The sequence below is a fragment of the Heptranchias perlo genome, chromosome 24 (genome assembly GCF_035084215.1).
Source record: "Heptranchias perlo isolate sHepPer1 chromosome 24, sHepPer1.hap1, whole genome shotgun sequence".
NCBI lineage: Eukaryota > Metazoa > Chordata > Chondrichthyes > Hexanchiformes > Hexanchidae > Heptranchias > Heptranchias perlo.
In genome coordinates this window covers 21,044,168-21,061,755 of record NC_090348.1, presented here as the reverse complement: position 1 = coordinate 21,061,755, position 17,588 = coordinate 21,044,168, and the positions used below count along the sequence as shown (strand labels likewise).

Here is a 17,588-nt window from a genome sequence, read left to right as displayed (position 1 = left end):
TAAGTTTCTGGTCAATGGTGACCCCCAGGATTTTGATGGTGGGGGGGTTCGGCAATGGGAATGCCATTGAATGTCAAGGGGTGGTGGTTAGACTCTCTCTTGTTGGAGATGGTCATTGCCTGGCGCGAATGTTACTTGCCACTTATCAGCCCAAGCCTGGATGTTGTCCAGGTCTTGCTGCATGCGGGCACGGACTGCTTCATTATCTGAGAGGTTGCGAATGCAACTGAAAACTGTGCGATCAGCAAACATCCCCATTTCTGACCTTATGATGGAGGGAAGGTCATTGATGAAGCAGCTGAAGATGGTTGGGCCTTGGACACTGCCCTGAGGAACTCCTGCAGCAATGTCCTGGGGCTGAGATGATTGGCCTCCAACAACCACTACCATCTTCCTTTGTGCTAGGTATGACTCCAGCCACTGAAGCGTTTTTCCCCTGATTCCCATTGACTTCAATTTTACTTGGGCTCCTTGGTGCCACACTCGGTCAAATGCTGCCTTGATGTCAAGGCCAGTCACTCTCACCTCACCTCTGGAATTCAGCTCTTTTGTCCATGTTTGGACCAAGGCTGTAATGAGGTCTGGAGCAGAGTGGTCCTGGCAGAACCCAAACTGAGCATCGGTGAGCAGGTTATTGGTGAGTAAGTGCCGCTTGATAGCACTGTCGATGACACCTTCCATCACTTTGCTGATGATTGAGAGTAGACTGATGGGGCGGTACTTGGCCGGATTGGATTTGTCCTGCTTTTTGTGGAGAGGACATACCTGGGCAATTTTCCACATTGTCGGATAGATGCCAATGTTGTAGCTGTACTGGAACAGTTTGGCTAGAGGCGCGGCTATTTGTGGAGCTCAAGTCTTCAGCACTACAGCTGGAATGTTGTCGGGGACCTTAGCCTTTGTTGTATCCAGTGCACTCAGCCGTTTCTTGATATCACATGGCGTTGTCGTCATTATGTCGCCTTACCTAGCATTGCAGTTTGTGACACAGGTTTTCCACGTCACTTTGATGGAGTGGAAAATTGCAAGCTAGTGACTACAGAAGTGCAAAATAGTTCTATTGATCATTTTTAAGTGCAACCTTTGTGCAGTGTTTCCCACTTGACATGATTCAGGTTGGGAACAGATACAGGAGAACAGAACTTATAAATTCTCACTGACACAACACTGACCTTCAGCACTCATCATCCCACTGCCAAAACAGTCATCATCTACAAAAGTTAAGCTGCAACAACCCAACAATGTATTAAATATAGTGTACACTCTTGTCCTTGGGACCCTCTCACCACTTACAGACAGTGACAGATTTCAGCTTTCCTGTCACTCATTCACTTGTTAGTACAAGTTAGCTGCATTAAAAAGCAGAGTTCTGTCCGTGAAGTGGTATCTCTGCTCACCAGTAGCAAAAGGACATCATAAAATTGCCAAGATCGGTTGGTTGCAGAAGATGCAAGATTAGCTCTGAGGCATACTGTCGTTCTCCACAAAAAACCCTCTGGTTGTACAAGAGATCACCTTTCAATTTCTACAGATTGTGAAGACCCAACCACCCTTGAGAAAAATGGAGAACAGTTGCAGGCTGATAAGCTGCACTCCACACATGTAACCGTCTGCTTTCTCCATTCCCCAGCAATGTGAGGGTACAATGTAACCACAGCTTCTCACTTGCTTTGCTACTGAATTGTAGTCAGTACTTTATCAATAGGTGCGGTACAAACACAGCAAAATCCAAAGCTCAAAATTGTGCAATCTGCTTTCAGTGAAATTTTCCTTTTGGAACAGCTCTCAAATTTTCTCTTTTTGTTCACAGTTTGTAACAGGGAGCTGGTCACAATCCTTTCCCCACTTCCTAGTATTATTTAATAATCAATAAGAGGAAACCTTCATAAGCAAGGAAGGCCTGGAAGTGAATTCTAGCTATAAGCATCAAATTGAAATCAAACAGGCAACATAAGAGAAATACTGAAAATAGCTAAAACAGCGAAAAGGTTTTTCTGAATCTTAGCTTCACGCCAGACTACTGTGACCATGGCACAGATTGAGTGGAAATGTTCATCATCACTTGAAATCATCAAGTTGGACAGCTACAATAATCCAAAATTATCAATGACTGATGTGGTGGCACAAGGTATGGCAGCTTCAATGAAATGGAAGATGCTGATTCAAACTTGCAATTTCCTACATTAAGTTTCCAGTACCAATTTGACTATTCCTAAATGCCAATTGGGTTAGAGTTGGCAGAAGCATAGATGCACTTCTTGTGCCTGTCCTCTCATCCACAGCATGGTCTATGGAGGCACAGAGTGTAATAGGAGAAAAAAATAACCTGCATATAAAATGTTAATGTGCTAATTCAAATCAAGCTCAAATATGCAGCCATGTAGGAATTTTGTGGATGATTCTCAAATCACATTTCATCATTACCCAATATGCATGATACAAATTGATGTAAATGTTACAATTAAACAATGCAATTAAGGCAGAACAATTAGTATTGTATATTCTTGAGATTACTCAATTCATTGCAAGAATTTTAAGTATAGCAGTTGGTCAGATGATAAACTCAGCTCTGCAAGAATCAAACCATATAGCCATCCACGAGAGCTTTAGTTATGGGACCGGCGGATGAGGCAGGGGAAATAAATGATTTTACTTCATTCCCAAAGCTCTTACCTCTCTTACTTTTGGTTGCAGTATTAAACTCTCAGGAGTCATACGAGGAATATCTATGGCAATCTGATGGTTTAGAAAAACAGTGAAGTTTCAGGAAAAAGTTGTCTAAAACGTTTTTCCATTTTCTGAACCTAAAAACCATAATAAACCAATCGCCTTTAAACACTAATTTACAGTGTCAGTCTTTCTTCCATTACATGAAAAAGGTATTTAAATTTCTGTAACTTTGGTGGAAGTTTGCAACGGGAAAATTGACGTGTGAAACGGCATCATTTACAGCATAAGTCGCTGATTGCGGCGTTCCAGGAAAATCTGGGCCAATATTTTGCCAATTTGATACAGCCTTTAAAATAATGCAGTTATTGTTCCTGTTTATAATATTACACAAGACAAAGTAAATTGAATATCATTTACCTTCAGTTTAAATGAAGCGTTAAACATAATACACAAAGAAATAGGTGGTTCTTCATTCGTAATTATGGAATACCATTTTAAACTCAGAATTCTGAACAAGAGCATTCTGATGAACACATTCTAGTTACTCATTGACAATTCTGTTTATACCGCAAGTTTTTTTTAAAATTAATTCTTGGGATGTGGGCATGGCTGGCAAGGTTGATGGGTCGTCTTGAACTGCTAGGTGATTTGATCGTTCAAAGCAATTTTTTATATTTATTTACTTTTGGAAGGAATTACTGCAACCATATAATGCTTTTCATAATTATGCAGGTTAATCTTAATAAGTGGTTGCTGCCATATTGATGATGTATCAAGTATTGGTTTCCACCAAAAACCTGAGCTATACTTCAAATGGTCCCAAGCGACGCAGGAAAAGCTTCTGGTGGATCTCTCAATTTTTGGCTTAGTGCATTCCAACGTCAGACCGAGACCTGATCATAGAGTTATGTTGTCACTTTTTATGTCAATATGCATCCAAAACCACTTAAATCAACACCAAAGTAGAAATGTAACTGCAGCTTTACAAAGAATTTGCATTTTGGCAGATAGTGCACCATTCACTTTCAATATATATTTGAAATTGTTGGAACTATTGCTTATTGGAGTTATGGGAGCTTTCAGTAAATCCACCAGCAACAAAAAAACTACCAAATAAATTGGGTTCCAATGTGTCAAATGAATACTTGCTAATCCCCAGTAAAAAAAGTTGCTGATGGGGGGATCCATCAGATATGAAAGTAGAGCTCAGGCTGAACCAGATTGCTCGCAACCTCAGCATCCTATTTCACCCTGAGCTAAGCTTCTGACCCCCATCCTCTCTGTCACCAAGACTGCCTACTTCCACCTCCGTAACATCATCCATCTCCACCCCTACCTCAGCCCATCTGCTGCTTAAACATTCATCTATGCTTTTGTTACCTCCAGACCCGACTATTCCAATGGTATCCTGGCCAGCCTCCCATCTTCCACCCTCCATAAGCTTGAGTCCATCCAAAACTCTGCTACCCATAACCTAACCTGCACCAAGTCTCGTTCACCCATCATCCCCATTGGTTCCCAGTCCACCAACATTTTCCTACGTTAAGGCATTATATAAATGCAAGTTGTTGTAGAGTCACCATATTTGTCTGTAAATAATAAAACTGTTTTTTTTTAACCCCAGGAGTGGTACAATGTGCTAAGTGGAGACTTCAATTTAGGAAGCAAGATGTATGTGTCAATAGGAAAATAAAATGCAAAACTAATGCATCAAGGATTTAAGTTCAAATACCTGTCTGTATGTGTCTTGATGGTGTTCTTCATTTCTGGAGTCATAATATTGTTCGATGAAAGCAAAATACTCCGCCCGCTTCCGCTGTAGTGTGCTTTCTCTTCTTTCTACATTTGCAGGTAAGTAACCCTAGAAATAGAGCAGAGCAAATAAGCACATTTGCATCCAGTGGTCTTGAAGTTGTACAACCTAACGAATTTCAGATTATACAAATTAATTTGCTCTAAATTATATACATTTGGAAAGGATGGAAGGAGAATAAACATCTCATGTAGTTCTCAAGCTAAAGGTTTAAAAGATCCCTTTCAATAAAACAGATTGACCTAATTTAAACAGAAAGGCAATCACAAAGCAGTCCTCGTCCTGACATTCTGCACCCTCCGGCTGAAACATTGACTTTAGCAGCCTCGCCCATTTTCTCTGCCCATTCCTCCCTTCCACCTATCGCTTCATGGTGAGTATAACTCCCCTTTTCTCTGCTTGAGGTAATCTTTGTACATCATACAGTATTTTTCCATCTCTTTCCAGATTTTTAAAAGGGTTGACAAGTCATTAAATCCTTTAAGTGCTCCTTTCAATTTTTCAGAACAAATGTAGTAATTGAAGTCTCTGCTTCTGCCTTTCTTACAGCAGCAGAATGACCCTAGCCAAAGTCACAGATGATATCTCTGTGACAGTTATCATGGTGCATTCAATATGGTTGACTATGAGATCCTCTTTCTCCAATGCCACTACTCTGTCAAACAACTCCACAGAGCTGCATTTACATAGTTTCAGTCCTACCTTTCTGAATGCAGGCAGTGCACCTCCAGCAAGTTGCACTGAACTGTCAACCTGGCCGCCAGCTGACCTACACGGGCTCCCCATCCTTCACGGCATAAAGTTCACCTATAAATCCCTCCATGATCTTGCCCCATTCTATTTCTGCCAAGTCCCATTCCAGGGACTGAGAGTGTGCTGCACTATTGGAGGTGCCATCTTTCGGATGAGACGTTAAACCAAGGCCTCTCCTTCCCTTTGAGGTGGACGTAAAAGATCCCATGGCACTATTTCAAAGAAGAGCAGGGGAGTTCTCCTCAGTGTCCTGGCCAACAATTATCCCTCAACCATCACCTAAAACAGATTAGCTGATCACCACATTGCGGTTTGCAGGACCTTGCTGTGCACAAATTGGCTGCTACGTTTCCTACATTACAATAGTGACTACACTTCAAAATTACTTAATTGGCTGTAAAGTACTTTGGGACATCCTGAGGTTGTGAAAGGCACTATATAAATGCAAGTCTTTTTTCTGTCACTCCATCTTTAAAGGCCTTCCTTGATCTCATTAAAGACTCATTTCCTTGACCAAATTTTCAGCCACCCATCCTGATCTCTCCCTTCCTGACTCAGTGCCCATTTTCATTACAGCCATTTACACAACATCTTAAGGCACTATGTAAGTGCAAGCTCTTGTCATTGATGAGGAAGAAAATATCCTGCAGTGAAATTTAGTTCAGAATCTTTTAATAACTCTCTGCAGAAAGTATAAAGTAATTTTTTTCCAGATGTTTGAACAATGATGCAGTGTTAAATTCATTACCATTTTCAGCCACATGATACAATTTTTTTCGGCAGAGGATTAATCCATTTGCATTGCAGTTAGTCTATATCATTACCATATCAAGTTCTAAGTTTTAGATGCTACCAGTAGCACAATTTAAGAAATGTATGGTAATATGCAAATTGATCTTTATTTTATCTCCCTCATTCTATGAACGATTTTCCAAAATACAAATCAATAAACTGGTATTAACAAGGAAAAAGAACTGTGGAAGGAGAAGGTGTTATATCAAAATGCTATGGGGTGTGTGCAGTGCTGGAGTTGTTGTGCACCAGCACTCCAAGTCAGAGTGGGACAAACATACACTCAAGCCTCACTCCCCTCAGATCCTAATCTGAGCCATACCAAGATAAGTGTTCTCAAGCGTAAACAATGGAGTAATTGCAAAGACGAGCTCCAACTGTAGCTCCAAAAAAACAAACGTAAACAGACTATAGTCTTGGATTCAAACTTGATTCCACCTGTAAAAAAAGTTCTTTGAAGTGAAACTAGAGATGATGTGGTTTTAACATATAGTTGTGACATCTCTACATTGACTTGACACAGGGCTTTACTTCAGGATTTTAATCACTAACAGCTTGAGTCCTATTTTATAATATGTTATAGCACAAACAAATTACTTCAATAATTGCTTCACTAAATAAAAGCTACATGGTTTACGTCGATAAAACACCTTTGGTTATACTTGTCAGAGATATAAAGAAACTTTTTCTTTGAAAAATCACCATGTGAGCTTCAACAATAACATCAGAAAACTATGCACAAAAGGTCACAAGACCAATTAAACCTATGTGCAAGCGATGGATTCAAACCAACTCGTTTGGGTTCTGCAAAGTTGCAAAGTTCCTCCACAGTTCTTCACATGAGAATCCAGAAATCTCTCATCATTTCTACCATCTTGTTCATCCTGAACAAATTGTGACCTTCAGAATTGAATTTCCAATATCCCAGTAGCTCAACAACTATTATTTTTCACACTGCATTTGATTACTTTTACTTAAGCATCTAATTCGCAATCTCCATCCCAATCAAATATTCAGCCAATTTTTTAAAAATTAAAACTTGAACAGATCAATAAAAAAAATACATTTTTTTCAATCCTTTAAAGCAAGTTCCTTCATATCCTTTACAAATCTAACAGTAGTTATTCACCTTCAATGGTTCCACTGTTAGCCCTTCTACATCAATGGACATACTTGACCTCAATATCACCTCCAACTTCAAATAGAATGTTTAAGTCTCCTCCATTCCTAAAACTGCCTTCAAGAACTTGAATGTCTAACATTTCTTTTCTGTTTTGTAATTACATTCACCTCTCCAAAGTAGTTACCTCTCTAATGCCTATATCTGACCCAGGTTTAAATATTGTTGCCATATATAGGAAGGCTCCTAATAGTTCTCTTGCATTCATGGACGGACACAAGAAAAAGTCTGTTATCTGATAGAAGATCTCTCTCTCTCACCTCCAGCCTCTAACTTCTCACACCAATGCAATTTTTCATATCTTTCCCTACTTCATCAATGCTCCTCTAAACTGTCCTTTTGTTCCTTTTAAACTACAGTTATGCCATCTTACATGCTTCTCTTTCCCACATTCTCACTGAATTGAAATTAATAATTGCATAATTGTACTCTCTTTCTTCTCCAGGGACCCAAATCTGTCGAATTTCTCATTTCCCTTAATCTTTGCTTTCTCCTAAAATCGTGAAGCATTTGAAGTTCAACCTTGATGTCACCTAAGCAATACTTCCTGATTTACCTCATCCTTTCTTGGTACTTTTCTCTCTTGGTGATGCCCTACATAGTGTGCCTCAGTCATTCATCTTAGTTTCTCAATTAAAACAAAGCAGCATAACTTCATCTACAAGATTATTCATCACATCCAGAACTTGAATTTTAAAAAATCATTCTAATCTGAAGTCTTGTTTGAAGCACAATTATTTTATACTCATTCATTAAATGCGTCTGTGGGTGCATAACTAAACAGCCTGCTTACTCTGTATCATCCATGCATTTTGAAGACCCCTAGATGCTGTCCGCCTTATTTTCTTTCTCCAATAATAACAAATTCACTTTTGAAATAACATACACTTCAGCAGACACCAAAACTTTCTGCAGCAGATGACCTCTGTTCCAGCATCAGATCAGTAGCATATAAAGTCAAAGGTGCACAAAGTCTATATGGGGCTTGTCAGGAAGATCCAACAAAAATGATTTGTTTTGTGACGTACTTCAAATGTCCTTAAATTATGTTAGCCGTCCTCTCCTCCTGATGGCCGTCACTCATGGGCTCCAGCACCACGGTGGCGGTTATAGGCAGTTAACATTAACATACAAGGCACTACAGCCACATGAAATTCTGTCCATGTCAGACGTCCACACAAATACGACTTCCAGCAGGGATCACCAGGTAACCAGCAAGGAAGCCGGATTTATTTTCTTCTTCCTGGTCCAGCAACACTAAGTCCAGCCACTTTTACATTCCCACAACCATTTGCCAGAATTAATTAACTTTGTACAAACCAGGGATAAAAACTGAACTGGATGGCTCAATACCACAAAATGCAGTGCTACTGAGCCATTAGAGGAACTCAATTTGTGCTTTTTTTTTTAAAGAACATACTAACTTGTTGGAGTGCTCATTAAGGCACTCAATGATGAGCAGTTTCATAATCAGGACCCTTTTTTTAAAAAAAAAGGATGTGGGTATGACGACATGGCATCCAAGTATCCATACTGCAGTGAAGAAAAGATGTGTACTTTAAAAGAAATATTACTAGTTGTATTAAGTATATAGTTAACATGCCCATCAGTTACCCTGAACTGATTACTTTTGATTAAGTATTTCAATTTTGAAAATTTTATGAATAAATGTTCTAATTTCCATCAAAGGGAATCAAGTCTCAAAATTTTAAATACAGCAGACAACTCCACATTAGATGATGAATGAAGGTGAAAGTACCATATCAAACTTTTAATTTAGCTTCTGGATTGCCTCATTCAATTGACAGTTTGAAAAAAAAAATTAAAACTCTCCCAGTCTTTTTACCAATCAGGATCTGACATGATTATTTATCAGTGCGCTGTCTTCCTTTGATAAAGGCCAATTCCAACTCTGACAGATGACACCAGAGACCTGCCTGTCTTCCTTTATCACTGCTCTCGAAAACCTAGTCACAAGGTGCTTCTTAATTGCTGCATCGAAATTCACAGCTGCACCTACGTAAACTGTAATACATCATGATGTATTAGTGGAATTCATCATTCAAACGAAGCAGGCAGGAAACTTTGAAAGGCAGTGCGTATGGAACATTCATCTAGTATGCTCTTCAGATGTGAGATGTTTTAACATTCACATCTTGAAGGTGCCTTCCAATGACATTTAGGGTAGCTATTATATCAGAAATTGTTCATCACACATTTTAAAAACTGAACACGAAGGCTGCCAGGCTCTAAAATCTATTCAGGAATTGAGAGGTTGCAATAAAATTTTGTGAGGAACTTAAAAAAAAACTTTTAAAAATGTGTTCCTCGTTCATCAGAACACACTGGAAAACTACAAAGTACGTGCGTATATCTAGACAGTTCAAATATGATTTCCAAATTTGTCCCCAATGAAGTATTTGTTTAAAAAAATGCTTTCACTCAGGTGCAGAGTCATTTAGTTAGTACTTGGTCTCAGCACAAACCCCAGGTTCAGCAGCTGAATCCAGATAAACAAGCTCAGTGCAATTACTCCTTTATATCCTTGCATGCAAACTTATCTGAATAGGCATATACACCTATGTACAATTTGTTTCAATCATCATAGACAAGGAGAACCAGAAAGGGCAGTACTTTGCTGGGGGATGGGGAGAACCAGATGATTGAAAGGGTGGGATAGAAAGTGAGAAGACGAAAGCACAAGAGAAAGTACCCAGTATTTCTAAAAAGCAATAAATTGCAACTGCTGGATATCTGAAATGGAAACAGAAAATGCTGGAGCCCACAGATCAGTGCCTCTGGAGAGAACAAATCAACATTTTAGGTGTAACTCTTCATCAGAACTGAAAAAACATTAACAAGCATTTAAATAGGATCAGAACAGGGGGAGGGGAGGGGAATAAATTGTGTTTTTTTCCTCTCTTCCCCCGTCCCCTTGGTTCTGACCTAATTTAAATGCCTGTTCATTTTTAATGTTTTCAGTTCTAATGAAGGATTACATCTGAAACATTAACTTGTCTGTTCTCTCCACAGATGCTGACTAACCTGCATTTCCAGCATTTTCTGCTTTGTATCATCCAGTATTTTGGTTGTGTGGAAAAATAGATTCAGCACACTCAGCTTATAGTTATCTCAGCAGACCCTGCTTGAAATAACGCACTGGTTGAGACTGATACTGTGGGAGTCCATAGGGTACTGCACCAGGGACCCAGTAGAATTCCAGAGCTGCTCCAGTGTTTGTCACTAATGTGTGACCCAAACCCTGGACCATCGCTAATCCAAACCAGTTGATGGGATGAGTTGCTACACAAACACATATTCTGTGTCAACGTGTTCATATCTATCGAAAGCCAGTACTACACGGAGTCAAAATATTGTCCATGAATTACACAATAGCTTAGTCACCTTATTGGTGCTGATGCTGAGGGTCCTAACATCAGTCAACGCCAGTACGGAAACTTGCTCCAAGAATGAGTGCCGTACCCTTGGGTCACTTGATCTGCATTGACATCTTTCATTACCGCATTTGAAGACAGCCCAAAAAACTGGGTCACACATTAGCGACAAACGCTGGAGCAGCTCTGGAATTCTGCTGGGTCCCTGGTGCAGTACCCCTATGAACTCCCACAGAATCAGTCTCAACCAGTGCGTTATTTCAAGGACTGCAGACCACCTCAAATAATATTCATGTCTCTTTCTAATCGGATATTTGAAGAGAGCTTTTGAATCTGGAATTGATGACTCCCTTCAGCAGGATGTATCTGGATTTGACAACATAACTGCTTCAAATATAAAAAGGTTAAAAACTAGCAAATTCCTGAACAAATTAACAAAGCTCCATGGGACAGAATCCCAAGCAACCCCCCAACAAAACAGCATTTTATTTCAGGATTTTCAATTAAAAATTAAACTCCAAGCGAAGATACACTGGCATTTTAATCTATTACAAATGATTTAACACCACGATCATTTGCATAGAATTTCTACTAACTTCTGTCTGGTTTATATCCCTGTGCATAATATAATGCAATTCTCAACATCTATTTCACCAATTATTAGATGCCTTTAGGTGCATCTGAATCTCCGAATACACAGCAATTTTCCAAGTAAGAATGTTTAACTGAAGATAACCGAGTGACAGTACAAAAGCAACAATTTGAACGGGAACAAAAAGTTCCTTCATATAAACACAAGGATTTAGAACTGGCCTCTTGCAGTCAGAGCACTAAAAGATTACTGAAATTTATATTCCTCCAATGTAATAGAGGATCTCCTGTGGCACTGTCCACATTTCTCAGTGCACTAATGCTGTTGTGGATCGCCAGCTTCGAGGGCTTATGAAGTTCTACCCCGGGTTGAAAGCGTACAGACGCAGGTGTGAGGGAAAGTGGCTGGAACAGCCTTCAGAATCAATCTCCAGAAAGAAAAACACTCAAAAGTCATGAATTACTAGCTCAAACATAGAAAGGGGACAAACTGAAATTAAAGAAAATGGTGGGTAACTGATACAAATTTATTATTAATCAGGAAGGAAGTTAGCAAAGTTGGAGTGTCCTGGATGAAGATCTGTAGCTTCTTGAACTTTTGACAACCATCTAGTGAGGGAGGTGTGCAGCTGCATGAGTCACTGGGTCACAGTGGTGATGCCCAAGTAACACATGGGCATCACCACTGTGACCCAGTGACTCATGACGCAACCGAGACTCCAGGATGGTATGTTGCCTCCCTGGTGCAAGGGTCAAGGATGTCTCGGAGCGGCTGCAGGACATTCTGGAGGGGGAGGGTGAACAGCCAGTTGTCGTGGTGCATATAGGCACCAACGATATAGGTAAAAAACAGGATGAGGTCCTACAAGCTGAATTTAGGGAGTTAGGAGTTAAACTAAAGAGTAGGACCTCAAAGGTAGTAATCTCAGGATTGCTACCAGTGCCACGGGTTAGTCAGAGTAGGAATGACAGGATAGCTAAGATGAATACGTGGCTTGAGAGATGGTGCAAGCTGGAGGGATTCAAATTCCTGGGCCATTGGAACCGGTTCTGGGGGAGGTGGGACCAGTACAAATTGGACGGTCTGCATCTGGGCAGGACTGGAACCAATGTCCAAGGGGGAGTGTTTGCCAGTGCTGTTGGGGAGGGTTTAAACTAATGTGGCAGGGGGATGGGAACCGATGCAGGAAGTCAGTGGGAAATAAAGTGGTGACAGAAACAAAAGGCAGTAAGGGAGAGTGTACAGAACATGACCGGACAGATGGTCTGAGAAAGCAGGGCAAAGACCAAGGGAAGTCTAGATTAAACTGCATTTATTTCAATGCAAGAAGTCTGATGGGCAAGGCAGATGAACTCAGGGCATGGATGGGTACATGGGACTGGGATGTTATAGCTATTACTGAAACATGGCTAAGGGAGGGGCAGGACTGGCAGCTCAATGTTCCAGGGTATAGGAAAGATAGAGCAGGAGGTAAGAGAGGAGGGGGAGTTGCGTTCTTGATTAGGGAGAACATCACGGCAGTAGTGAGAGGGGATATATCCGAGGGTTCGCCCACTGAGTCTATATGGGTAGAACTGAAAAATAAGAAGGGAGAGATCACTTTGATAGGATTGTACTACAGACCCCCAAATAGTCAACGGGAAATTGAGGAGCAAATATGTAAGGAGATTACAGACAGCTGCAAGAAAAATAGGGTGGTAATAGTAGGGGACTTTAACTTTCCCAACATTGACTGGGACAGCCATAGCATTAGGGGCTTGGATGGAGAGAAATTTGTTGAGTGTATTCAGGAGGAATTTCTCATTCAGTATGTGGATGGCCCGACTAGAGAGGGGGCAAAACTTGACCTCCTCTTGGGAAATAAGGAAGGGCAGGTGACAGAAGTGTTAGTGAGGGATCACTTTGGGACCAGTGATCATAATTCCATTAGTTTTAAGATAGCTATGGAGAAGGATAGGTCTGGCCCAAAAGTTAAAATTCTAAATTGGGGAAAAGCCAATTTTGATGGTATTAGACAGGAACTTTCAGAAGTTGATTGGGAGAGTCTGTTGGCAGGCAAAGGGACGTCTGGTAAGTGGGAGGCTTTCAAAAGTGTGTTAACCAGGGTTCAGGGTAAGCACATTCCTTATAAAGTGAAGGGCAAGGCTGGTAGAAGTAGGGAACCTTGGATGACTCGGGAGATTGAGGCACTAGTCAAAAAGAAGAAGGAGGCATATGACATGCATAGGCAGCTGGGATCAAGTGGATCCCTTGAAGAGTATAGAGATTGCCGGAGTAGAGTTAAGAGAGAAATCAGGAGGGCAAAAAGGGGATATGAGATTGCTTTGGCAGATCAGGCAAAGGTGAATCCAAAGAGCTTCTACAAATACATAAAGGGCAAAAGGGTAACTAGGGAGAGAGTAGGGCCTCTTAAGGATCAACAAGGTCATCTATGTGCGGAACCACAAGAGATGGGTGAGATCCTGAATGAATATTTCACATCGGTATTTACGGTTGAGAAAGGCATGGATGTTAGGGAACTTGGGGAAATAAATAGTGATGTCTTGAGGAGTGTACATATTACAGAGAGGGAGGTGCTGGAAGTCTTAACGCGCATCAAGGTAGATAAATCTCCGGGACCTGATGAAATGTATCCCAGGACGTTATGGGAGGTTAGGGAGGAAATTGCGGGTCCCCTAGCAGAGATATTTGAATCATCCACCGCTACAGGTGAGGTGCCTGAAGATTGGAGGGTAGCAAATGTTGTGCCTTTGTTTAAGAAGGGCGGCAGGGAAAAGCCTGGGAACTACAGACCAGTGAGCCTGACATCTGTAGTGGGTAAGTTGTTAGAGGGTATTCTGAGGGACAGAATCTACAGGCATTTGGAGAGGCAGGGACTAATTAGGAACAGTCAGCATGGTTTTGTGAGAGGAAAATCATGTCTCACGAATTTGATTGAGTTTTTTGAAGGGGTAACCAAGAAGATAGATGAGGGCTGTGCAGTAGACGTGGTCTACATGGACTTCAGCAAAGCATTTGACAAGGTACCGCATGGTAGGTTGTTACATAAGGTTAAATCTCATGGGATCCAAGGTGAGGTAGCCAATTGGATACAAAATTGGCTTGACGACAGAAGACAGAGGGTGGTTGTAGAGGGTTGTTTTTCAAACTGGATGCCTGTGTCCAGCGGTGTGCCTCAGGGATCGGTGCTGGGTCCGCTGTTATTTGTTATTTATATTAATGATTTGGATGAGAATTTAGGAGGCATGGTTAGTAAGTTTGCAGATGACACCAAGATTGGTGGCATTGTGGACAGTGAAGAAGGTTATCTAGGATTGCAACGGGATCTTGATAAATTGGGCCAGTGGGCCGATGAATGGCAGATGGAGTTTAATTTAGATAAATGTGAGGTGATGCATTTTGGTAGATCGAATCGGGCCAGGACCTACTCCGTTAATGGTAGGGCGTTGGGGAGAGTTATAGAACAAAGAGATCTAGGAGTACAGATTCATAGCTCCTTGAAAGTGGAGTCACAGGTGGATAGGGTGGAGAAGAAGGCATTCAGCATGCTTGGTTTCATTGGTCAGAACATTGAATGCAGGAGTTGGGATGTCTTGTTGAAGTTGTACAGGGCATTGGTGAGGCCACACTTGGAGTACTGTGTACAGTTCTGGTCACCCTATTATAGAAAGGATATTATTAAACTAGAAAGAGTGCAGAAAAGATTTACTAGGATGCTACCGGGACTTGATGGTTTGACTTACAGGGAGAGGTTAGACAGACTGGGACTTTATTCCCTGGAGAGTAGGAGGTTAAGGGGTGATCTTATAGAAGTCTATAAAATAATGAGGGGCATAGATAAGGTCGATAGTCAAAATCTTTTCCCAAAGGTAGGGGAGTCTATAACGAGGGGGCACAGATTTAAGGTGAGAGGGGAGAGATACAAAAGGATCCAGAGGGGCAATTTTTTCACTCAAAGGGTGGTGAGTGTCTGGAACGAGCTGCCAGAGGCAGTAGCAGAGGCGGGTACAATTTTGTCTTTTAAAAAGCATTTGGACAGTTACATGGGGAAGATGGGTATCGAGGGATATGGGCCAAGTGCAGGCAATTGGGACTAGCTTAGTGGTATAAACTGGGCGACATGGACATGTTGGGCCGAAGGGCCTGTTTCCATGTTGTAACTTCTATGATTCTATGATTCTATGATTGTAGGTACACGAATTGCATCAACCTTGCAACCAATGTCAAGCCTTAAATGCAATATCTTTACTCTCAAATTTGAAAGGAGCTCTTGACCTAAAGCTAATTAACTTTCTAGTCCTTGAACATATGCAAAAGTCAAGATCTGGGAGGAAAGCAGTATCCCCTTCTAGATTTTTCCCACAAGCCTAACATAGAACTGTTTTATAGCTTTGTTCTCCATGAACAATTCCACAATCCCAAAACAACCGTACAGCACAGAATTTTAAACCTGGGTTAAACATGTGAAAATTTGCTGATATTAAGAAAGGTAATTTTCGACAGCACCGACAAATCAAGTATTAAGAAAACTAGAATATAATTACTATGGGATGTCACTGCTGAGAAATGGAACACTTTGTATTTCAGCACTCCATATCAACATCAAGCCCTCCCAGTAAAGAATAACACATGCCAACCTCAAAAACATTTCCAACTTCACCAATGACATTTTTCTCAATTCCCACACCATCCCTGCTGTAGCCGCAGAATAAAACTGCCAATTTAGTGGCAATTTGAGGGCAGTTGTGTGCTGTAGGGTCATACCCACTCTTTTTTGGTCAGCCAGGTAACAGACAAAGAAATCAATCAACGTGTTCAGGAGACTTGATACCAAGCAACTGAGAAATCCACATAAACAGGACTTCTGTTTGCCCCAAATGTAGTGCAATCTTCTCATAAGGATTCACCTAACTTAAGTCCAAAGACTTTGGCAGATTGGCAGAGGGGAGACCTCGGAATCCCCTAGTATGTACAAAGGTGCTGCTGGAGTTTAACCAACTGAAACCATGCAACCTAATATCACACACTGATAAGCTTCACACTGCTTGTCCAGCCAGGACCATCCTACCCATCACTACACTGATTTGCAGGGTTATCCCAAGCCCAAATGACTGTTCTCTAAGTTCTGTTTGCAACCCAGCCTGGGAGGGTGTCACTCCCCATACACCCCTCCCCTCCCAAGGAGAACAGCCCTGCCCGCTGATAGTTCGAGACTGTCCAAACTCATCACACATTTGACTTTTAGAGCCAAAGGAGAATTGCATCTCACCAGTCTGAGCTAAATTTAAACACAGATCTAAGGAGTGAAAAGCATCGCCAGTCCCCTTCTTCAAAAAAAAATCTTGTTTAGAGCTTACCCAAAGTACCAAAAGGGTTAAAAAAAAGTGATTCACAGATAAAAATCAAAATAAATAATTCATTTCCCTTGAACAGGCTTACTTCTTCAACTGTATATAAACCTCTTAGACATTAAGGGGAAAATCACTTACTGAAAGAAGTTTCCATGTAATTGGTCGGACAGGTCTTGGGATTCCAGACCAGCTGCACTTCCTCAACTCTTCTGTATTAAAAAAAAGATTGTCTTAAGATCATATCAGAAGTGCAATGAAATAATTAATTTCTCAATATAGGTTGTGCACTGTTGGTTGAAAAGTTAATGACTTCAAACACTAATCTAAATTAATCAGTATTATAAACAACAGCAGGGAAGGGGAGACAGAGGGGAAGGATAGGGAAGGGGAGACAGACAGAGGAGAAGGAAGGAGGAGAGAAAGTGGGGCAAGCAGAGACAGAGGAGAAGGAAGGAGGAGAGGAGAAAAGGAGGAGACGAGGGGAAGGGGTGTGGAGCATTCCATCCCCTTCCCTGGCCTGCCTTAGACAGATCCAGACTTTTCCCAACCTCGGCATCCTAATCAGTCCTGAGCGAAGTTTCCGAACCCATATCCTCTCCATCAAAGATCACCAACTTCCACTTCCATAACATCATTGGCCTCTGCTCCTCATTCCATCTGCTATTGAAATCTTCATCCATGGCTTTGTCACCTCCAGACCTGACTATTCCAACACTCTCCTGGCTGGCCTCTTATCCTCCATAAACTTCAGTTCATCCAAAACTCTGCAGCCCGTATCCTATCCCGCTCACTCTTCAGCCGTCCTTGCTGACCTACACTGACCTGGCCACCCAGCACCTCCAATTTTAAATTCTCATCCTTGTGTTTCAATGCCTTCATTGCATCACCTTTCCCCATCTCTAACCTCCTCCAGCCCAAAAACCCCCCACACCCAAATGATTCGTTCCTCTCATTCTGGACTTTTGTGCATCATCCCTCCCTTGGCCCCTCCATTCGTAGCCTTGCCTTCAGCCACCTAGGTCTCACGCTCTGAATTCCCTGC

At 41.4% G+C, this 17,588-nt stretch overlaps 1 protein-coding gene across 5 annotated transcripts in view; it reads right to left on the bottom strand.

Annotated features, from left to right (window-relative positions):
- The window catches only part of tbc1d22a (TBC1 domain family, member 22a), a 407,668-nt gene that overhangs the window by 302,113 nt on the left and 87,967 nt on the right, over positions 1-17,588 (bottom strand). For 3 of the 5 annotated variants that reach the window (XM_068004902.1, XM_068004904.1, XM_068004901.1), the window contains exons 5-7: positions 16,685-16,755; positions 4,403-4,531; positions 2,674-2,736 (exon numbers count right to left, since the gene is read on the bottom strand). In XM_068004902.1, the coding sequence (XP_067861003.1) occupies positions 2,674-2,736; positions 4,403-4,531; positions 16,685-16,755 (263 nt within the window). The remainder of the gene's footprint in view (positions 1-2,673; positions 2,737-4,402; positions 4,532-16,684; positions 16,756-17,588) is intronic. The other 2 variants (XM_068004903.1, XM_068004905.1) reach the window with 1 other exon arrangement.